Source organism: Saccoglossus kowalevskii, chromosome 8, assembly GCF_978046115.1.
Source record: "Saccoglossus kowalevskii chromosome 8, keSacKowa6.1, whole genome shotgun sequence".
NCBI classification, from domain to species: domain Eukaryota; kingdom Metazoa; phylum Hemichordata; class Enteropneusta; family Harrimaniidae; genus Saccoglossus; species Saccoglossus kowalevskii.
The window spans coordinates 29,467,391-29,493,078 of record NC_140648.1 but is presented as its reverse complement, the minus strand read 5'-3'; the positions used below and the strand labels follow the sequence as shown (position 1 = coordinate 29,493,078).

The window sequence follows — 25,688 nt, the reverse complement described above, 5'->3', positions numbered from 1 at the left end:
TCGCAAACAGTTTCTCGTAATGAAATGATTTCCATTACGTAAAACGCTACCGTGGCCGGGATACGTGCGCGCCCTCTCTTGACCAGCGAAACATCCTGTTCCGCCCATACAACTGAAATGGGGATGACGACTGGAAATCACATTTAACTGTCACACAGGGCTATTTGATAGTGAAATATGTGAACAAAAATTGAGAAGACGGTATTGAATTCGAGGGTATGTTATATAATTGATGTTTTGGAAATAGAATAAATATAGATGTATGAAACAAGGTATGGAATTTAACAATATCATTACGCTTAATGTTAATCAACAGAGAAAGGTCTGCCCACACTTACGAAAGTGATTATTTATAGCGGGAATAAAAAGTTTATTTCGAAAATCATGATTTGAATTCAGGGTGTTGCTGCTTTCATATATATCATTTTTAAATAGTGAGGGGCGCGTTATGCTCTCCACTCGAGTCGTACGAGAACAACGGGTAAACGGGTATTGTTGATAGCAAATTCATAATAAACGTGTACTGCTTGGAACTAAGAAAGAGTACCTTTCTAGTTAATGCTTAACAACAAATCTATACTCTTGATATCAAATATGCCATTAACTACCACTGGCATTCATTAATCGGTTTAAAAAGATGCACAAAGATAACGAGTTTTGATAAATTACATACCTTCCAGACTGGATCATGATGTGCCCCTATAATGCTTATATATATATCAAACATTCCTTACCAAACAATTGGCTAATAGTACCCAGTTCCAACTGTGCTGTGTTGTGAATGTATAATAGGGTGACGCCCGAAATGATATATTATAGAGCGCTGATCGTCGCGACTGTATATGTTCAAACTTGAGGTAAATGAACATTAATGGATTAACCGATTGAATGATATAACATGACAAACATAATTGCCGAAGCACTATATGTCTCAATATGATAGGATTCGGATTAGATTACAAATGCGGTTAGGATTCATTTACCTTAACGTATGTTAACGTCAACTTTAACGTCATTTGCAAATTGCTAGGATGGAAAGCAGGCTGTTATTTCTGTGTATATAATTGAGTCAGAACCTGAGATCCAGTCTTGGTCCATTGTATGATAAAGTTGATTATTATAATTACGAGCTTGTACTGATTACTTAGGGTTAGCAGTTGACTAGACACAGCATGTACCACAGAACAGAGTTGATGAAGACTTTGTTATACCTGCGTATGGAGATTCTGTGATTTTAGGTATGAAGGTGAAGTTACCAAAGTGAATCTCCACACTTCATTTACAATCTGGGTATTGTTTCTGATGTGGATAATGTAACGGAAATTTGGTTTTGCTGAAAAGTTTCGTAAACGATTCTCATGGATGTATCACGGGGGAAGTTCTTCTCTCTGGGTTCTCCACACTTGCCAGGGGGGAATCTCGTCTCGTCTCTCTATCTCGTCCCCTTGAGGTACGGGATCGGGGAAGTCACTTAAGCCTTACGGTCAAATAAGACACACACAACGAAATACGTTTCAACTCTCGTCTTAGTCGATCAGTCGAGCACTCTATAAGACACAGCGCCCTGGGGAAAAATCCCCAAGACTATCGCCAGGCTGACTCAAGACTCGCCCAAGACTCTCCAGGACTGGACCACGACTGCGTCTGTCGTGCTGTACTCGCCAAGACCAACTAAAATAACTTTATTCATTTTCAAAACTCTAACCAATTACAAAACAGTAAAAAGACTCTAGGGCGTAACCTTTAATCATAAAGCCAATCACACTAAGTACTGAATACGACATATCTTTTGATTAATCGTTCACTACATTAATAACTACGGATACTAACTGTCAGAAATAGTAGTCAGAATAGCGACGGTTATCTCGTAATTAGTTCCAAAACACTGAGCCAAGTTCCGTCCAAAACTTCAAATAGGCCTAAACGATGACAGACATAACACAGCAATTCAGCTAATAATGAACTAATTAAGTCGGTCAACAGATACGCAAAAACAAATTCATGACAGATGCTCCAAATATGATAAAACTGAAGTGAGGAAGAATATGTTGAGGTGGGTTCATTGTTATCTGAGCCAGTATGTACAAACAAACTCCATGAGAAACAAAATAAGTTGACAGAGCACCAACCTGCACGGAAAGTTCTTGAATATAATTTGACAAAAGCATGTTGAGAAATTGTCTCACTTGATGTCAATTGTTTGAAACAGGAGATGGTACAATCTTGAGGTTATGGAGTTCCGTGAGTGTAATGCATGCGCTACATGGTTCTGAATCAGGAGGTCATTTGGTAATGGAACAAAAATTTCAATGTGAATAAGCAAAAATCCGGACACCATCTGAATTCACAATTTCAGTAAGCCAAAGGGACAGACACGACAGAATATAAGACAGTCAATTCAGGGAGAGGTACATGGACCTCCTGAAAAGAGGTGACGTGAAGAGCTTCAAACAATTGTGAAGCACATCCTACCCTGCTGCAGCACCCGCCACATGCCTACTTTGCGATATAATACGAAGTGTGCTTACGCACTTGAGATAGGGTCCGTTAGAGGAGAGAAAAAGAATGGCCAACAAAGGCGTGAAGTGGAGTTGGTTATCACAACGCTTTTTTCTAACAAAGCACTCAAATTCAAGTACAATGTACAATGCTTATATAACAATAACACTATGAATATTAATGAGTAAACTTAAATGAGTGACATATGATTAACATAATAAGTAGGAGGTGTTGATGGGTGGAGCTTACATTTGCACACGGTTCCCGACATCCTCCCCCTAGCAAAGATGAAAAACACCGAATAAAGATTACATGACTGTTTATAAACACATCCTGTAAATCGTATTAACAGCAGGATTAACAGATGGAGCATGACAAATAAGACGTTTACAAGAAATAATCCATAAAATACTACTACTAATACTAAAAGTCAACACCGTCTGGAATGTAATTATACTTGGTAAATAAACGCTGGGTTCTAACATATTGTTAGACACATAATCGAATGTTGACAATCCGGCTTTTAATGCCTTTCCCTTTTGTTATAATTTCTTCCAGGTGTGGCAATCTACAGTAACTCATTAAGTATTTATTAATGCTTACCATCTGTCTAAAGGATCGTCTAAACGATGGCGTGAATAAATATAAGACTGAAGTTATCAACCTAAATTACGATAACACATGAAACGAATGTTACGAATACTAACTTGAAATAAAGGTTCTCAATGACCAAGTATTTCACAAGGTTGATAAAGTTGATAAAGATAAAGTTTCTAATTGATAATTGACCTCCAATGGATAAAGTTTTGTAATGGGCCTGCTAGTCTTGCCAGTGGCTGTCCTGATATATGCAGACCTCACTAAACCATCATTTCCGGTGTTCAGTTGTTCGATCATGGCCAGTTTCCACTTTATTCGTGGTACAGAAGTGTCTTCCACCAAAACTATATCTCCCACCCGAATTTGATTTTGTAGGGCCCCTTTACCTGATAATCTATCTTGTTCGCGTAACGAATTGAGATACTCTTGAGCCCATCTTTTCCAAAAATGATTTTGAATTTTGGCTAAATGTTCAGATCTCTTTTGGAGGTTTTCAAAATTGTCATATGTTGGGTCATTTAGTTCCTCCTCATCTACACTGTAATACGGCATAGTCGTAATAAGGCGGCCATGTAAAAAATGTGAAGGTGTTAATGGTAGTAAATCATTGGAATCAGAGGAGAGATAAGTTAGTGGGCGGTCATTTAATGTGGCTTCGATTTCTGTAAGAACTGTTTGCAGTTCGTCAACAGACACAAAGGCGCGACCGAGGACTTTTTTGAGGGATGTTTTTGTCATACCAATAAGTCTCTCCCAAAATCCTCCAAACCAAGGGGCACGTTTTGGTATGAAGGACCACTCCATGCGGTGGTTTGCAAAGTAGTTTTGAATTGACGCTGACTCGAATAATTTCTGTATTTCTTTAGCTGCGGAAAGATACGTTGATCCATTGTCCGAAATAATTTTACTAGGTAATGAACGCCTCGCAGCAAACCGTCTGAAGGCACGTAAAAATGTATCGGTAGAGAGATCCATAACCAATTCTAAATGAATAGCCCGAGTCACAGCGCATGTGAATAAACAGATATAGGCTTTCCGCTCTGACTTCTCTACCGAGACAAACACGGCTCCGGTAAAGTCCACACCTGTAACGGTGAAGGGTGGAGCATTACGTAATCTACATGCTTGTAGGGGTGCAGGAATCGGTTTCCTGTAGGGTTTTCCACACACTAACCGGCAGACAACACAATTTCTCAGTATCGATCTCACAAACGGCCGAATTTGTGGAATCCAAAATCTTTGGCGAATATGTGTGATTGTTGCCTGGGAACCCGAGTGTTTAATATTTGAATGGGCGGCGGTCACCACAAGTTTTGCGAAATGGTTTCCTCTAGGGAGAAGAATTGGAAATTTTGTGTCACAATTCACTGGCGCATTGTGAAGCCTGCCGCCAACACGAATAAAGCCCTCTCTATCAAGAAACAAACGAAGTTGGTGGGCTAACGGGCTTGTAGATTTCTGTTTGATACTCAGTACTTTAATTTCTGAAGGGTATGCGTGAATTTGAGCATCGTGAATCCACATTTTTTCGGCAGAGTTAATTTCACGAGCAGTTAAAGTGCTCAAGTGTCGGTCTTGCTTTTTGGCCTTTATGTTATGAATAAATCGCATAACATATGCGCTTACACGTAACAGTTTATTTAATGAACTGTAATTGGACGCGTTAATAACATTAGCAATACCGATAATTTCAGTAGTATGTTTATCCGTAACTTTGTGGGTGTTTGTCGGAGTACTTTCATCCGAGACATGCAATACCCGACTGTCAAAGATTTCACAAACAGGCCAATCACCGAATTTAAGCCACTGAGGCCCATACCACCAAAGTGTATTGTTTGAAAGTTGGCATGGGGTAATTCCGCGAGATAATATATCTGCTGGATTGTCATTTGTAGGACAATATCTATACTCATTGATTATCGCATTTGTTTTGATTTCAGTAATGCGATTCTGCACAAAACAAGGTAATTTTTTGTTATTTTGCAGCCAATGTAGGACGATCTGACTATCGCACCACAAAACACTTGAATAAACGAACTTTATGAGACGTGCTCCTAACAATGTACCCATAAGCTCGGTACGTGGGATAGTCAATGGTTTGACAGGAGTCACTCTGCTCTTAGAAATTGTTAGCGCAGATTCACGCGAAATTGTATTGCGTAAATAAACTACAGCACCGTAGGCTTTCACACTGGCATCAGTAAATACGTGTAACTCAAATGTCCCGCCACTCATTGTGGAATTAAAATAGCGACGTGGAATCTGAGTGTGGGTAACGGTTTGTAACTCTTGACATAGTTTAACCCATTCGCCATGGAGTTCGCTAGTCAAGGGTTCGTCCCATTCAAGTTTAGCTTTCCATAGTTTTTGAATAAATATTTTTGCACTGATATGTACAGGCGCAATAAAACCGAGTGGATCATACAAACTGGCGGTTGCCCTGACAACTTCCCGTTTTGTGATAAGTAGGTCAGTCTTAGACGGCTGTACAAATTCTCTTTTTGGGTAACAAAGTGAATCAGTATTAGTATCCCAACGCAAACCAAGAACATTTACTTTGGAATCTAAACAAGAACTGTTGGATTTTATGGCAACTTTTCTAAGTTCACGAGAGTTTGTAGCCCATTCGCGCAGATTGAAACCACTTGTATCATGAGATTCGTAGCTTCAGTATGGTAAGCAATGAGATCTTGTTCAGTATCGCGTCCACTGAGAATGTTATCCACGTAAATGTTTTTACTGAGGTCTGTAGCAATTTCCAATCCGTCATTTTCTAAATGGGACTTAATCGCTGCATTTAGAAAAAATGGCGAGCACGCTGCGCCAAAAAGAACTCGATAAATTTGAAATGTATTGTTTGGATCGTCCGGGTCAGATATCCACATGAATTTCGTGAATTTTCGATCATTCTCATCAAGACCTACATGTAAAAATGCTTTCTCGATATCTGCAGTGGTTCCAAATTTGTGTGTACAGAAACGGAGAATAATTGAAGCAAGATCGTTTAATAGCGGAGGTCCCGTTTCTAAACAATCATTTAAACTAGGATTGTTTGAGATCTTACAACTACAATCGTAAACTATTCTAATTGGTGTTGTTTCGGAGTTTTTTTTTCACGGGATGATGAGGGAGATAATGACCCGAATTCTTGTCATCATTAGGAATAATTTCAATAAAGCCACGATTTAATTGGTCCTTTATAAGCTTATCGTACACGTGTCTTAGTTCCGGTGTTAGTCGTTGTACCATAGCACGCGTTCTTTTCTCACAAATATTTTCATTTGTAGGTAGGGGAGCGTGATCTTGGCTCCAGGGAAGTTTAGCTACATAACGATTCTTTTCTAAGCGTAAATGTGACTTGGTATAACCATCGTAATTAATTTCTTGTGGGGTGGGATCGTCCCTAACACCTATGCTCTCAACATTCCAGAAATTTTGAAGTAGAGAATCTTCACCGGACACGTGCGTAGCGACATGCATTACAGTAGAGGTGGGGAGGGGGTTCGTATGTTGCGGTGGTAATGGCCCAGATAATAAGTAACCCAATTTGGAAGACACTGCTGTGGGTCCCTGGCCACGAACAACATGATCACCAACAAATGAATAATAAAAATCTGCACCTACCAGAACTGAAACTTCAAATTCCCGGTCACCAGAAATGGCGTGTGCCAATTTTAAGCCTTGTAGATAGGGTAAATTGGCAAGACTGGCGCTAGATTTCAGATAATTTTTAAGAGGTGTAGTGATTTGGGGTACAATCAATGCATGAATATCAACAGTTGAACCACTAGAGGTAATCACCGTAATTTCTGCAATTTTCATTGATCGTAACCCTGTAGACTTTGCGCCAAGTGTGGAAACATTTATTATTTCCGAAAAACATTTTTCAAAGTCTATTCCGATTGATCTGGCTGTACGTTCTGTTATGGAAGTTCTTTGTGATCCGTCGTCAAATAGCAGTGTGGCAGGTAACGGTGTTGAGTATCCTTTGGCAGTAATGTCTGCAATAGCCGTCTTTAACATCACGTGAGAATTTCGGCTAGTGGCAGATGAAACACAGGTATGTACATTATCTTCCGATGTGGCTGGTTGTCTGCGAATTTCCCCTTGGCATATCGCAGTGTGGTGTTTGCGTTTGCAAGTTTGGCATCTGAATTTCGATTTACAATCTGAAACTCGATGTGTGCCGAGGCAATTGTAGCATAATTTGTCTCTTTTGATGATTTCGGAACGTTTTGCCTTGTCGGAAACTACCCTGCAGTCTATTGCCTTGTGTCCGCTCTTTTTACAAAATGCACAGTGAGCTGACTTCGGCGGTTTTTCTCGGGTTGTTGTCACGAATGCGGCAGTGGCTGGCGGTTCTGTGTAGTGATCGCCGTCAAGTTCAAAAGTAGTTTCTCCCGCTCTGGTAGCATTGATTTCGTGTTGAATCGCTTCCCTTAGGCTTTTCAATGTCCAGTCTACGTTTCTGTTGTCCCTAGAAATTTGGCTTCGGGTGTTAGCTGGTAGTTTCTCTAGTATTATTGGGACTAGTAGGTCACCGAAGGTGTCATCTGATTTCCCGAGGGCATTTAATCCACGAATGTAACTTTCTATTTTGTCGTGGAAAGTTACAAGATTATTCAATGTTCCGGAGGGTAGCTCAAGTTTCCATAAAGCCTTCATATACGCGCTAATTATTTTCTGTGGCTGACCATATCTCTTGGTGAGTAAGTCGAGCGCATGTATGTAATTGGTGTTGGTGAGTGCATGGAACTATAGTTCCATGGTGAGTGGTAGTCCGTCGATAGTTCGCGCTGCTTCGCCACACAGATGTGCCCTCAAATACTGAAATTTCTGGACATCATCCAGACTTGAATCGTTGTGGACGGCAGCGTCAAATCCGTCTTTAAAACTCATCCAGGTCAGAATGTCACCACTGAACGGGGTTAACGTCAGCTTTGGGAGGTTGACTTTCCTTGTTGTTTGCTGTGTAGAGTCTGGCGAAGGACCGTTCTCAGTTGTAGAGGTATTATCTCTGGAACTTGTTGAACGAGTCGTCATCCGTTGTAGAAATCCTTCGAATTTTACCACGTATTCGTCTGATTCCTCAAGTTCCTTGTCGAAATCATCGTCTTCGGTTTCGTTTAGTATTTCTTCGTCCAATAGTTTGAGATTTTCTAGTTTTGAAGTCATACTCCCAATTGTCGCTTTCAACTTGTCAATCGTGCTTTGTTGTACTGGAGTGTCGGATGCGACGATATATTCAGCCCTTTGAATAAGTTTAGTCATTTGACTGCGGTGGCTCCCTCTACATCGCTTGTTTCTCTCAATAGACATCCTGGTCTCGGCACCAACAATGTGCTTACGCACTTGAGATAGGGTCCGTTAGAGGAGAGAAAAAGAATGGCCAACAAAGGCGTGAAGTGGAGTTGGTTATCACAACGCTTGTTTTCTAACAAAGCACTCAAATTCAAGTACAATGTACAATGCTTATATAACAATAACACTATGAATATTAATGAGTAAACTTAAATGAGTGACATATGATTAACATAATAAGTAGGAGGTGTTGATGGGTGGAGCTTACATTTGCACACGGTTCCCGACACGAAGTATATTTAAAATTTGCTTGTTAATTAGTTGGGAGTTGAATCAATCAACCATATAAAATACATAACCCTGCTAGAAACTAAATTAATCAACAGCCAGTTATATTACCACTTTCTAACGCCTTTTTATTATTTAACATACTTTTATTTCCTGATTTTATTTCCTGATACACGAAACAAAGACAGAAAACCATTTGACAATGTTTCATCTTGTCAGTATTTGATACTGGGACAACTACCATCTTTAACTGAGAATTTGTGTAAATATAAAGTTTTAAATAAACAAATACAATGTACAGCTTTCTTGTATAACGCATGTTGAAAGCACCCGGATGTTTTCACGTCATTTAACAGCTGGCTATTGCGGTATCATATTTAATAAAACAATTTGAAATACATGCATTGCTTAAAAAATAACTGGAATTAGAATCATAAAAGTACACAGGACAATACAAATGAGAATTACAAAGTATGTGTTGATAGTAAAACAGCGCCATCACAGTTAGTGACGCAAAGCTTCATTTGTTTTTAGTGTCACGACTGTACGTATACAAGTACGGTTAATAACCGTGTTATGAGTTAACTTGCCGAGTCAAAAAATAATTATTCATGTTAAAAATAACAAATAAGCCCGCCCCCCCAAAAAAAATATGTGTGCCCAAAACAAGATGGTGCAGTTGTGAATAAGAGTGAAGACTTTCAGGTTTCGGCATTGTGAGATTCTTCCGTTTTTTTTGTTTGTTTTTGTAACTGAAAACAATTATTTTGAGTGAATTTATAAGGGAATTCATGATGGTATTTGAGAATATTTCGCAACGAATGTATTCAATATGCACATCAATAAGGACTTACATAATTACCGATTACACGTGAATATTGAAGTAAAACATAATTAGTTATAATAACGATATTTTGGTATTTCATTGTCTTGAATTGTGACTGAAACAGCTGGATGTAATTCTAAAATGTATATTGTGTTCAACAGCTCATTTATGAACAATAACTTTAATAAGTACGATTTTAATTGGAAAACATCTCGTATTTCCTCCATAAAAACGAACAAATTTCACAATTTCAAAACTGTAAAGTTTTTATATTAGTGTTTGGGGTAAACTTTTGAATTAGGTGAAATACTAGCCAAATGAGTTCCACAGCATGTTTTTATTTTATTTATTGTGGTGTTATTCAGTCTATTCTCCCTGAATGGAAACAAAATGCTGATCTGGTCAAATTCACAGTCCGTCCACAAAACACAAAATGATCACATCAACCGTGCAAGAATACATTTATAACTTTCTAAATTAATCAACCAACGTTACCAACCAAGCACAGTTATATTAGTTTCACTGGTGATCAAGAATAATGAAATGTTTATGTTGATTTACTGGAATTGTATTCTTGGTGGTTACACCAATGCAATTATATGGTATTTTTTTCAGTGATTTCACCAGTGAATTAGAATGTTGTCATAGTGATTAAACTTGTAGACTTGAATAGGATTTCCTCTCTTTGATTTCACCTTTCAATTTGAACGAGAAACATATTTACTCAGTTTGCCAGATATGTATAATCAACTGTAAAATTAAATGACAACTGCAATAAAACAATCACTTGTTGGTTATTGAGTCGTCAATATAACAACTCTATAAAACAGTATTTTAATTCACTAACGACCCCCAGATCGACGCCCTCAACGGCGTTACATACATTTCAATCACATTACAGATTGAATTGCTTTGCCACTAGTGGGCGCCACTTGTGGGTGAACAGGGTGATACTGTAAAATATACCACGTAGTTAAATAGAGTATTAATAATACTTTGTATTATTTGGTAACAATAAGCCCCATTACTACTAGCATGAATATGTTTCCTATGATCCCCCGAGAGTCTGTTGCTAAATTTTCAGAAGTTGTATGCGTCGCGTGGGTCTCACATTGAACATTACGCGACACGATGACAAATGTGCTGATGGTCAACGTATTACTTCATAATTTTTACGTCGATGTTCTTTTAAAACAAAGAATGTTTGATATGAAGGATGTGTAAACTAATATCTAGGAATATATTTACAACGCAAATTATTAAAGTGCCTGTGAAATGCTTGCTATTTTCTGGCCTAAAATAATTTATTGTTACATCAATATTATTATTATACATCTGTCACCGTAACGCCATAAGTTACAGCGTACACGCATTGCTGCATCCGCCAAAAATACAACGTTTCAAAAAAACGCCGAATGACAAATATATACATGTATCTATAATAATATCGTTGTAAATGACGCAGTATTTATAAAAGTATAGCGCAAGAGTGTTGATTCCTCTCATATTTTGGCATTTGGCGGCGCACCTTTACTTCGGCTAGAGTCGGAAAGCCGGAAACAGTCGACTGTTTCGGGATAGGCGGACGTGGTTACAACACGAGAAATACCTCAGATGTACTCTGATACGATTAATCATTTTCAACAACAAAATCAATAATTTCTGTTACAGTGGAACTCTAAAGTTAAATTTTACGTTACGTTGTAATATTTTTGTCAACTTGAATTATAACTTTGAAAGCTTAAAGATACATTATAATATTTTATTTTTTTAAATTGTGGTGGTATACGTTATATATAATCGAAGGAAAATAAATAAATAAATAAATAAATAAATAAATAAATAAATAAATAAATAAATAAATAAATAAATAAATAAATAAATAAATAAATAAATAAATAAATAAATAAATAAATAAATAAATAAATAAATAAATAAATAAATAAATAAATTTAAGATGTATTCATATTCAAAATACTAGGTTTCAATAAATTCAAACACAGATTTCTTTGTTCCAAATAGTACCCGTTTACCCATTATCATTCAATACACAAAACGTTACGTAACACGCGTACCCTGTGACAAACACACAACCCGCACTGGGGCTGTAGAAAAATCGCAAAATTCCAGTGTTACCTTAGTTAAAGTACGACTCGGACACCGACGGAGGTTAACGACCAGTTTGTGAATCATATGGGTCAAGGACGTTTACTAATACCTTGACCCCAAACAGACCGTTAACTTTTGTTATCCAGTGTCCGAATTAGATAAACGTGATACCTTGAGGGAACAATCAATTGAATTCCAGTGCCAGTTTAACATCACAAAAAAGAAATGCTTCACGATAGATTATATGTAAACAGCGCTGTGTTTTTAAATTTGTCATGTAATACAAAAACAGGTCATCAACTATTGTTACCGTTCTCGTAGACATTTGTTAGCTAGCAGTAAATGCTGCCCGAGTTAGATATACGTGATATCTTGAGGGAACAAACAAATGAATTCCAGTGCGAGTTTAATATCAATAACATGAAATGGTCCATGAGAGAGAATATGAAACCAAAACAATATATGGTCATTTAAATTTAAAATCGTAAATCAGGCGTGGTCCTGGCTTCTGAGTGGCCAGTGTCAACAGATTGTGGAAATTAGAATATGATTTCTTTGGAAAATTTTGTAGATTTTGTCTAGTACTTTTGTAAAGTAGCTAACACTTCTCTGTTACAACACACTTAAATTGTGGAAGTAAGTAACAAAATGAGACATGGGAAATTGTGAGGGCTACGCCCTCTAACCAGTCCCGTATTACCGTAGTTCAGGCCTCGATTTATACTGAAGTAACTACGCTATATTTTCGTTTTCGTGTCGCGATCATCGTGCTTCAATTCAATTCTATGCTCAACATGCTGTGGTTGAACTTTTAACTTGAATCCCCCCTCACTATTCGCGTGTAACAAAGACATATTCATGAAATGGACAGGAAAACTACTAGTGATTCACCAGTATCCTCTCTGGTTGGCATTTTGCTTGTTATAATGCCGATTTATTGTGACATTGAAAGATTCAAAATTGAAGAATTTAATATCATAATTTCGAGATTATGATTTTTAGGAACGGCATTACGGAATTCCGAGCACGTATTTGCAATCTCAATATGAAAGCCAAAAGTCAAAATTTCGCGAATAAATTCCGAGTTTCAAGATTATATATTTCTAAGCACAGCTGTCGTACATAGAGCCCAGGCACGCCCATGTGTCCTGCTTCTATGTAGCCACGTGGTCTCATCGACCCTGTTTCCAGCCTTGTTCCTGCACGTGATAATGTGGAGATTACATGCCTACATGTCACGTGTTCTCAGTGCCCCTGTAAATATACTTGGTTACGTGTTACAGATCTAATACTGTAGTAAGGATGACTTGCAATATACGCCAGCAATGCCAGCAATGCCAGCAATGACACATCACAAAAACACCGTCTTTATTGCCATTTAATGAATAACAAAATTAACCACAATTTGGGTATTCTAAAATACCAGGCTTTCTGGACATATATATAAACATGACGTTTAAATCTCAAGGCGGAAGCCCACTCATAAATACAACTTGAAATATATTGCGATAAATCGGAGTCACGTCCAATGCTCGTAAACATGTTTACGGGGGTATATTTTCGAGAAAATGATGGTTTATTTTTTTTAAGGAATGGTGGTAGTAGAACACTTTTACAATTGTTGCTATGGTTACGATATTATGACACATCTAAATGACATGAGGTGGCATATTATATATCGTAACTGATGGGGCACTTTTCGTTTTCCTTTATTATTTCAAAAATCTAGTTTTAAAACGTTTTAGGAATAAGTATGTATATTGGTTTATTATGTAAAATCATGGATCTATAGTTCCATGGGACCATGAAATAGCATTTTTGTTTTTGTTACAGTGATATATTTTGGGATCTTGTCCTAATATTGTTCAAGTATGGTTAGTTTTAGAACAATGTCATAGAACACAATCATTTTTTGACATTTTTAAAACCTAATTTTTTTAAATAATTAAGGACAACAAAAGTTTGTTCAGCCTACGTCACCAGCCTACATGTTGAGATATGGCATAATATCTCTGCCATAGGGACCTATGGTAAAAGTGTTATAATACTGACAAAAATACAACCATCATTTTCTCAAAACTTGGGGCGGTCACCCCGATTAACTTTTTTTTACAGTTAACCTTATATTACCCGGGAGTACCAGTTATTTCAAAATGAACAAATTCTCGTTATGTGCATTTATAAGTAGGCTTCTATATACCTTAACATTGTGTCGAATGGAACTACTCTAAACATAGCAATTTGTGAACATTCAGTCAACGGCTGATATTAACCGATCTCAAACGACAGACAAACAACACTATTTGTTACCGTCTATTTTGTATGATAAAGTTACCATTGTTTAACTATTGTTGTGTGCCATTCTCATTTTGTCCCTTGTATTTTTTGTTTTTATCCCACGCCGCGAAAATCTTTCTCTCGCGAATATCAACAACTCACCCGCCTTTTATTTCCCAGACCAACACTAAAGGAAATCTTAGTACTTCTATTTATATCTCTACGATGCCTCATTAGGAGCATTATTTGCAATAATATATTTCAAATATTATTTAACAATCTCAGACTGGATACTTATATCAGGGGGAAATTCTTCTCCACAGGGTTCTCCACACGTGTCAGGGGGGAAACTCGTCTCGTCTCTCTATCTCGTCCCCTTGAGGTACGGGATCGGGAAAGTCACTTTAACTTTACAGTCAAATAAGGCACACACAACGAAATACGTTTCAACTCTCGTCTTAGTCGATCTTTTGGAGCACTCTATAAGACACAGTGCCCTGGGGAAAAGTCCCCAAGACTCTCACAAGGCTGAACCAAGACTCTCCAAGACTGGACTGCCTCAAGGCTCGCCCCTGGACTCTCTTAGACTGGACTCGACTGCCCAGGACTGCACTCTCTCTCTTCTGCGTCTATCGTGGAGTATTCGCCAAGACCAACTCAAACTCTCTTTATTCATTTTCAAAACTCTAACCAATTACAAAGCAGTAAAAAGACTCTAAGGCGTAACCTTCAATCATAAAGCCAATCACACTAAGTACTGAATACGTCATATCTTTTGATTAATCGTTCACTACATTGATAACTATGGATATAAACTGTCAGAATGGCGACGATTATCTCGTAATTAGTTCAAAATCACTGAGCCAAGTTCCGTCCAAAACTTCAAATAAGCCTGCACGATGACAGACATAACACAGCAATTCAGCTAATAATCAACTAATTAAGTCGGTCAACAGATACGCAAAAACAAATTCATGACACTTACATGCAATTAATAAGAATATAACTTTAAAACAGCATCATATGTCTACGAACATTAATCTGCACACATTGGCTCCTTAAAGATAAATCGTGAAACTCGCATCTTCGCGATTATGACCTGCCCTATGGCTATGACATATTTTTAGAATGACTAAACAAGAAACCAATTGAAAAGTTGCATTCCTCTATAACCGTGGATACGACACAACCGCATAACCGGTACAAGTGGCTTGAAGCGCACACCGACGGTCATATATTAATTAACTGATATTCGGCTGAACAGCCAGCTACATGCATACACCAAAAAAGGGCGTTCAATTTGTCAAAAAGAAAAAGCGACGTTACACGGTCAGAGTTCTAGTACACGTGTCGCAGGCGTGAAGGAAACGTACATATGATCGTCGTTATCCTCACGATGTAGCGGCATGGAAGCAATGTACATTACATCGCTATATGCTCTGCCGATAACTATTCTAATGTTCCAATAATAACATTACTCTCAATTGGTAGCCGTTAGTTGCCCGTGTGTTCAAAATTATCCCAAAATTACAAGTCACCGTGATTCTCAAACCAAGACACACGGGCAAAGCACATGCACAACCAAGGCACAATAATAAGTAAATTAGGTGTCCATACATTCGCGATGTCAATCAATAATGACGTCGTATATGACGTTATTGATCACGTGGGAGAATCAATGACACTCCACGCTGCCGTTGCTCACTGGCACGGGTTCAATTCGTGATATAAAAAATGTAATATTCTAAGAAATCCATCTAGTCATGGACATAATCGATTTATGGTCTATGGTCTGATCTGTTAAAATCATCGCTTATATATTGGCGATTACATATATTATTAGATATATTGTTGACATCGGTACATTTGAGCCACCTATTAAACATGCGTTGTTTTGAACCCACATGTTCATTTCAAATACCATACAGAATTTCCTCTAATACAGTGAAAAGCTGAAATATGAATATTTCCTCAATAGGAAAATTCGACTTAGTATTGTGCACATATCAATATAATGTACAATTATAGCAAGTATAGCAATGATTTTATCATTTTATACTAATTGTATATTATTCAATTAATTTAGTCTTACTAATTGTTTCTCTATAGCTTTATATTAAAGGTGACATTATATATCGTGACTGGTGGGTCATTTTTCTTAATTATTTCAAAAATATCGTTTTAAAGAGTTGCGTAAACATATGTTGTCAACATGAATAGAACTCGAAACATAGCAATTTTTGAACATTCATTGCTGTATTAAAACACACAACAACACTTCGAGTAGTATACTCAATAATCCAAACAACAGTGTCTTGACGCGACTTGTGACCAACACAAATTCTAAAACAAACAATATATATATATAGACTTCATAGAAACCGTTGACGTGTATTGGAAGTGGTGGAGGAATTCATGCTTGTAATGACTGGTTGTAATATGCTATCTATATATTTGACGCAGGTATTTTTCCAGAGGAATGGGTTAAAGGATTTATCGTTCTTTCACATAAAAAGGTAATATAAATGATCCCCAAAATTACAGAGGAATCATGTTACTAAACTCCGTAAGTAAAATTTGTACGTACATATTGAATAAAAGGCTGGTACAATGGGCAGACTTTATTGGGTGTGTCACAGAGTCCCAATGAATGTCTTAGAAAGGGTCATTGTACTGTTGACAATATTTTCATTGACGGCGTTGGTGGGAAAATGATGAATATTTTAAAATCTATGCATAAAGTATGGTATTACAAATTATTCCCCATGTAATGCTGGCGCAAGACAAGGGTGTATGCTTAGCCCCTTTTTGTTCTCACTTTTTATAAATGAACTAAATAGTATGCGGGACAATTCAGGGTATCGGGGAATACAAATTACACAAGATTTGATTAATTTATTCTCATTCTTGTATGATGATGATGTTGCGATATTTAGTGACTCCCCTATTGGGTTGCAGAGACTTTTGGCAATATTAGACTCTTATTGCTCAAATGGCAGTAAATATGACTAAAACACAAATTATAGATTTTAGACGTGGGGATAATTAAAAAGAAGTGAAAATGGTTTCTAAATAGCAATCCTGTAAATACCGTTGGCTACTATAAATATTTGGGTTTACTTATTTCAAGTAGAAACACTTTGGACAAAGCAGTAACAACGCTTACACAAAAAGCACTAAAGGTCATGTACACCATTTTTCGTATGATGAGAAAAACTGGGAGCTTGCCTCACCAAGATTATTTTAAATTATTTGATAGTATGGTTTTGCAGGTTTTAAGCTACGGGGCTGAAATATGGGGGCATAGTAAATACCAGGTGATGGAAAGAGTACAGCTAGAATATTGTAAAGCACTTTTGGGGGTAAAATCATCAACACCCGATGAAGTAGTTTTGGGAGAATGTGGCAGGTTTCTAATTTTCTTGCATACATATAAGAAATGTCTCAAATACTGGTTTAAACTACTAAAAATGTCTCAAAATAGAGTCACTAGACAAACATATGATTTGGCTATTTCAATTGATAATAATATTAGGGAATCTTGGGAATCAAAAGTAAAATATCTATTATCTGTGCATGGGTTCGGGGAGGTATGGCTATGGCAGGGACCAGGAGACTTTGATGCATTTTACATCTATGTATGACCAGAGCATCTGATATATTTAAGCAAGAGTAGTGGGGGGGGGGAGTGTTGTCTCAAAGGAAAAGCTGTGGACATATCGAAATATCAAAACTTAATTTCACCCATAAGTATATTTGTATTGTGTAAAAATTGATAAATTAAAAATGACTCTTGCTTGTATCAGGTGCTCTAGTCATAGGATAGAAATATAACAGGGTAGATTTATGGGACTGGGGATAGAAGAGAGAATATGTGAAATATATGAATCGCTTGAAATAGAGGATGAATCCCACTTCGTTTTAAAATGCCCTATGTATGAAAACATTAGAAAAAAATAATTACCCTCATGGTCATATACTTATCCAACATTAGACAAATTTTATTCCATTATGTCAAATAAATCTGACCAAATAATCACAAAACTAGCAATGTTTGTACATAAAGCACAAATTCTGAGACAAGAATGTATTAACATGAGGTGACTTTTGACCTCAGGAAAACATTAGTTATGTATTTATTTTTCCATTTATGTTGTGAAATGGGCCAGTGGCCTTTAAGAACAAATAAAGATTTATTGGTAATAAGCTATCTCGGTGTTTACAGAATGCAGCCTGATATTTGTTGTTTTCTTGGTTGTTCAATTATGAATACATTTTTTGTGGCGGTGGATTATGTGTTGATTGGTTGTTGTGTCATTTGTTTAGACACCCTGTAGCTTGAAATGGTATGGTCCTAATCAAAGTACCATCGATATGGCGGTGTCTTCTGAAAACATTGCATCAAAATAATTCATGTGTATTTGTTACATTGTAGATCCTGCGAACTAACCATTGAATATGGTGTCGATGAATAAAAGGTACGCTGAATAAGATGTATTAATTATTGCTGGTAATATTTCACTTTATATTGGGAGCAAACTGTGCCACCAAGGCTAATCGTTATATTGTTATGCTTCTGAAATAAATTTATAAATGTCACGAAGCTGAAATAAAATGTAAGGACATGGATTGTAAAATGTGAAGATGAAATAGTGTCTAACAAAGTAATTTGTATATGGTAACAGTCAAGTATTATTGACACTCACTGGGGTGAATCTTTTCATGTATTAGTAAGAGCTTTTTCAATTTTCAGAAACAGAATTTATTCAAGTATATTGTAACAACGGCTCAAGTGATTGTCGAATATGACTTGTCCTCCCTTCTCCTCCCTTCTTCTCTACTATTGGTACTGGTATACCCCATACTTGATGCAAATAAGTATATTCAATTTTGGCGAATTTATTAATTAATTACATTTGTAATTGAGTGCTATGTAACACCGCTAGGAGTTTTAGTATGCCCGTGCATATTAAAACTCCCATAAAATCCAGCGAAATACTGCACAAATTAATTATATAGCAAATTAGTTTTAAAGAATTCACTTAAAATATTATGAAATAAAATAAATTAAATATAGATAGTATGTGTATTTGTGTATGTTTTTTTTTTTTCATTTTTGTGTGTGAAAAAAATTGTTTTTTTTGTTTTTTTTTAAATTGCAAACAATAAAACACTTAGTGTGCAAGGCTAGATCACCAACATGTCCTACATGTCTCTTCCCTTGGTTGAGTGTGAAAGTACGTGGTTACGTGGCTAACTCATATTTTTTCAATTTATTAATCAGTATAGTTATGATGGTATATTGTTATTTCCATGCTCTTTATTCCTTGATTTGTTTTATTACTAATACTAGTAGCTTCGCGATGAGTGGCTTTCGCGGTTAGTGGATTCCGTTGTGAGTTGCTTTCACAGTGAGTATATGCTTTGACGCAGTAACTGGTTCTTTCATCGGAGTTGAGAATTAATGTTTTATGTGTCATTGACAACTGGTGTTAATCTTGGAATGCCGTCCTTAAGAGCTGTTGATTTGTTCTTATTATTTGCTAAGTGGCTCTGACGGAAGTTCCTAAATATGAGCCATGCTCTGATATTGCCCCCCCCCCTATTGCCTTCTTACTTTGACCAAGAAACATTTGACCATTTATAGAATGGGCTTTGTATCAACTTATTGGTTGAAGCTATTATAGTTATGGGGAGGTGAGGTCAGGGGGAATCCATTTTATAAGTAGTGTAATGTAATGGGTGTATTTAGCGGTCAGTGATATTTAGAAAAATATTTGTTCACAATTTTATAAAATTAAAACTGGTTTGGCAATTCCCATCACCAATTAGATATCATATCACAGCATATTGGCAAATTTTTAACAAACCAAAAATCACTCTCGATAATCGTGTTTACTTTGCACATGTTCTATGTATTGTATTTGAGGTTTTTATATTTTAATACATACATGTACACTCACATAAATATCAATGAAATATTAATTACAGAATTTATTATAAAACCTTGACAAAAGAAATCAATTTCAAGTTTCCTTGCTATATTGATAACGTGTAACTTCATGTGGAAATCCTAATAAATGAGATCTGAAACTCACAACTGGCGGTTTAGCATTAGGGAGTGTCAACTAGTGCAAGGGGTCTACACATTTAAAAAAAACAAAGTATTTTATTCACTGACAATTATTTTGTAGTTACATTTTCATGTATATCATAGGGTCCCTAGTATATTTTGCTTACTGACTTGACTACACTTTATACTTGGCAGTTTCCAGTATGTATACTGTGTTCTCCAGCATAAATTATTATATCTGATTATTCTGGAACAAAAGATTGATGTGAATTTCGTTCATTAATGCTGTATCATGATGACGCTATCATTAGGTATTGCCTGTTATTCAGAGTCTCATCCCAGACCGTTTACATAATTACTGACTGACATACAAAATGCGATCAAAAGCTTAAAATCAGTTGCCCGTGCAAAGAGAGCAGCAGAACCAAAACAATCTGTCAGCCGTCGTCGTCGTCCACAGCAGCGATATGATTTTACACATAGAAATTGAGAGTCACAATTGCATAGAAATATAAACACTAAATACAGCTATCCCGGCCAGCATTCGACTCATCAATCTTCATGAGTGATGTAACTACTATTTCCATCTATTTGCTTAGTGGTCTGTGAGTGAATATTGTAAAGTTCGATAGTGCGTCTTTCCGTACGGCGACGTGAACATTATCTATACAATCAAAGACACGTTGAACAGGAAGTCTATTTGGGCTAGTTCCAATGCTAAATGAATTTTAATAAAGGACATGAATTCAGTTTTATTACAGACTCCAGATATTAGTGATATAATTCACTCGGGGGGGGGGGGGGTGACAAAGGTCAAAAACAAATGTGAGGGTCTTCAAACACGTAACTTACGGCACGTGACTTAAACAAAAACAATTTAATGCAAGCGAATTTCTCAACGAACGTTTCAATGTTCTGGTTGTCTCTGGTGTGGGAAGAGTAAAGAATAAATAAAAATGGCAACAAAGGTCAAAAATATTGTTATGCTAATTACGTTTTCGTCAGGTTAAAAACGTTATTGGCAAGATTCCAGGGACTGCAGGGACGAGTCCCAAAACGTAATTGAAGGCAAGTAAACACGTGAAGCATAACAAACTGTTTCAAATCTTAGCTTAAATTGCGGGACTTGACAATTGTCTAGCCTTAATGGGAACTGAAATTAATTATCATAATAAGCGAGGGTGAAAACCGTGTTTATGCTATGAGGTAGTATAAGTAGTATAAGGTAGTAATAACTACTTTTTAGCTTTTTCGTTCAGAATTTAAAGTGAAAGTTCTGTCTGTGTATCAAACAATACCCGTTTAGTACCCATTGTCCTTCGATACAAAAGGAATTATGTCACAACCCACAAACCGCGCTTAGGTTGCAGAAAAAAAAATGTCAAATTTACATTGGTTAAAGTACGGCAAGTCGGACGCTAGCGGCAGTTAACGGTCTGTTTGGGGCCAAGAACGTTAACTAGTACCTTGACCCCAAACAGACTGTTAACTTTTGTTATCCAGTGTCCGAATTAGATAAACGTTGACACCTTGAGGGAACACATAATTGAATTCCAGTGCGAGATTAATATCACCAATAAGAAATGCTCCACGAGAGATTATATGAAAACAGCGCTGTGTTTTTAAATTTGTCATGTAATACAAAAAAAACAAAACAGGTCATCAACTATTGTTACCGTTCTCGTAAACATTTGTTAGCTAGCAGTAAATGCTGCCCGAGTTAGATATACGTGATATCTTGAGGGAACAAACAAATGCATTCCAGTGCGAGCTTAATATGAATATTAAGAACGTCTGTTAAGCCACTATTTTGGTATTTGCCACTATTTTGGTACCCGGGAAAATTAAAACCAACGTTCTCTTGCTTTTTGTTATTATTTTTCTTCACAAATCAATAAATCTCATAATTCTGAATAATTCTGGACAGTTTGTGTATAATTTGGAGTAATTTGTTATGTTTAGTTTAAGTTTTCTTTGCTTGCGCATCTTTTCCGACCGAATTGTCATCTTTTTGACGCAGACACAGTGACGCTAACTTAGGGGGTATTACAATCAGCTGTCCTAACAGCCAAATCACGGAGCTCAACTCAACTGTCGTACTTTTAAAAATCAATTGTATAGCATATCCGTCGCCGATTGAAATGGTATTAGTGCATCGAAACTGTTCGGCAAAGCTGCTAGCTAAGTATATGGCGATTCAATACTAATATTGATATTTACTAGCTAGCTATCCCACTATGACTTGTTCAGTGTGCCTGCTCAGACTGCTGCGGCGTCTCGAGTCGTCCATTTGATTCTATCATCATCATCATCATCATGTTGTGTTCAATTCCAATTTTAAATGTGCATCGATTTCTCAAAACAGTAATTTATAGACATGTATATAGTTCATCTGATCCAGAAAGTGATAGTTTAAACTTCATGTACATGTCCAGCTTGAATTACATGTAAATAATCTATATGCGGACGTTGAGCAGGCGGACAACAACAGAGCCACCGAGCGAAATGATATTTTCCGTTTTGTGTTTCTTCCATTTGAGATGCATTTCTGTAAAATATTCCATATATGATGACTTTCCAGAATTTGCTGGTGTTGTCAAGAGTTGTAGCATCCATTCTGGAAAATCCATATTTTAGCAGCTATTTATTTTCTTGAAATTAAAATGTTTTAATACGCAAGATTTACAGTAATTAATGAGGTCTTGATGTTAGTAATTTATATCCATAACCTCAATGGTATTCTTGTATAAAACATGTCAGTCACTTTCTTATTTTATCATATTTTTCTCTATAACATGACGAGATAGAACAATTTGTATAATATATTATGCACTTGCGTAAATGACAAAGGTGTGTCAATAGTCAATAAAACAGCCTAGGCAATACTATAGTCATTTAGAAAAGACATACAATTTTGTTATTAATCTTATTATTATCTTATCTTTGTATTACATTTTAATTTGTTTAATAAGTTTTACAATACAAAAACCATCTTTATTATTGCTGCATTGTGGATATACATTTGTAAATGTAGCTCCAGAATGTGAGTAACCACTTGGAATTCCTACTGAATTTTGGGACGCCATGAATTCACAGAAATGCTTTCTTAATTTCATTTCCAAATACTTGCTGTGATAGATGAATGTTTAAACTATACTTTATACATGTACCATAAGTGAATGAATAATATTACTAAAAAAATCCTTTGAAAATAAAAAAGTTTGCCATGCAATCTATTTGTATCTAACTACCTTGGCCTGTCTCACTGACCTGATGATCAATGGGATAGTGGCTTCCTATAGAGGAGAAATGTGTTAACTCAATATTGGATTTTGCAAAGAATTGTGGGATTGAAAATTCAACTGAACAATATAACCATAACATTTTTAAAAATAACTTGCATGTTGCTTGAAAACAGGAGAGGTAAAAAGCTTATTTTAACGGAGGGCTCTATGGAAAAGATGTGAGCCCCCCTCCCCCCAAATGCCCTCTTCAGTTCAATTATCTATCCCACAACTTTTTGCAAAATCAAATATGGAGTTAACACAGTTCTTCCCTATACATGTATATCTAAAACTGGATATTATGAATCACTGCCTTAACTATGAACTAAATAATAAGGTATAATTATTCCCTTAGAACCTAACCTGACTCACTGCACTAACAACCAATAAGACATTTGTTACTCATAATTAGGACTAGGTATTATTATTATTTTTAATAATTTTTTTGTGCCAGGCAATGTGAATGTCACTGTTGTCTCTCCTGACTTTTTTTTATGTGCAAATTGCAAGTGCTGACACATAGTGCATTTTTGCCACAGAAGTCATATTCAAGTTTGGGACTACATGACAGGGCTGTGCGGCCATTTTCCTATCAAATGGCAATTTAATGCGCTATCCTAGTGGACCTTAATCAAGGTTCCCCCAAAGTCGCATTTGTTAGTGAATAAATCTTGGCCAGTGGAATTGGGCTTTCCATGTTCAGCCTAAGTAGGATTTGAACTTGGGTCTACAAATCATGAGTCTGATGCGACAACCACTATGCTACCAGTGACCGGTAGGACTAGGTATTATTAATCGAAGACGACCTGACCCGACTCACTGCACTAACAATAAAACTAATAATAAGGTATTATTATTCCTCTAGAACCTAACCTGACTCACTGCACTAACAACCAATTGGACATTTTTTACGTACATGTATAACAACAGTGTTCTCCCCAGACCTCTAAAGCGTCATAGTACAGTGATGTGACCCTGTGAGAAGTTCTTTCAAGGGTGTGGCCCCTCTAAATCCAAATCAAATACTAGAATATAAATAATTTGCCCATTGCACGTAACAGCAACAATGTGACAAAATAAGTCTCACAAATCACAAATGCTGCATACGTCTGGAAAATATACTGATTTGGTATACTGCTGTTATTTGCAGTTTTTGCTTTAATTTAAAAAAAACAAGTGAAATTAAGTCCCATTGAAAATAAATAAAACTGTACATAAATCGAAGCAAAAATTATTCAACTGCAGGCGAGATCGCCAAAGAAAAAAACTGACTGGCAACACTATTGTTTGGAGGTGTCAATCTGCCAAACGAATGTGTGTCTTGGCTACGCTGGTGGCTCACGCTTTGCCAAATTTTGCCGAATGGCGAGTACACACATTGAGTTTTAAGTTGAGTTGCCAAATAATATATTTTATAGCCAAAATTGACCATATTTTAGGAAAGTAATGATTATTTGAATGTATAAACCATCTTTATAGTAATGTTCTTGAATGTATAATAAAGAAAAATGAACGACTTTTACCATAACATTTTTTCTGATAGTTGATTTTTCTAGGATAGTTGACGTCGCAATTTCTACAACAGAGCTGGTATTATGTTACTGTATTTTGCCGATCATGTATTAAAAAACTCTTGAAAATATGATACATCAGGGCAAAATGTAAGATAAAATATTAAACTTCGGCCTGACCTTTTGCATCACTTCCTGTTGAAACACCATAGTTCCTCACAAAGTCGTATGTTATCGCTTGACTTTGTGGACATTTTTTTTATCATCCCCAGTTCTTTCTAAGATTAAAACATTAACTCGAGACACATGTTAGATCAAAAGAAATACCTGGATTGCCAAGTCTGTTTATTAGTGGTTCTAAGATAATCGCCAATGAATCATTTTCAGGAATTTTTTAGCTCCGCTGTCGACTTTGTCGAGCGGAGCTTATCATATGAGTGATTGTCTGTCGTCGTTCGTGTCAATGTTTTACTTTTTCGACTTCTTCTTGAAAACTACAAGCCTGAATGCTTTGATACTTGGTGTATAAGTACCTTGGGTAGACTTCTCTTAGATTTGTTCATTTCATGATGATATCTTCAATTCTCTAATTTTGGTGAATATTTTTGTTATTTTTGATAAAAAGTGATATTTTCAACTTCTTGTTAAAAACCGCAAGTCCAATTGCTTTGATATTACATATATAGATACTACATGTGGACCTCTCTCAGATTTGTTCATTTTGTAATGATATCTTCAATTCTCTAATTTTGGTGAATAATTTTGTCATTTTTGGTAAAAAGTGATATTTTCGACTTCTTGTTAAAAACCGCTAGTTCGATTGCTTTGATATTACATATATAGGTTCTACATGTGGACCTCTCTCATATTTGTTCATTTTATAATGATATCTTAAATTCTCTAATTTTGGTGAATATTTT

General features: G+C 36.3%; 2 protein-coding genes across 2 annotated transcripts; both read right to left on the bottom strand.

The window, feature by feature from the left end:
• Positions 1 to 3,237: 3,237 nt before the first annotated feature.
• Positions 3,238 to 5,334, bottom strand: LOC100373322 (uncharacterized). The gene has a single exon (XM_006817426.2). It carries the CDS (start codon positions 5,332 to 5,334, stop codon positions 3,238 to 3,240), a length of 2,097 nt encoding a protein of 698 aa, XP_006817489.2.
• An 849-nt stretch (positions 5,335 to 6,183) lies between these two features.
• On the bottom strand, positions 6,184 to 7,764 carry LOC146739519 (uncharacterized). Its single transcript, XM_085502836.1, has one exon. It carries the CDS (start codon positions 7,762 to 7,764, stop codon positions 6,184 to 6,186), a length of 1,581 nt encoding a protein of 526 aa, XP_085358962.1.
• Positions 7,765 to 25,688: the final 17,924 nt, after the last annotated feature.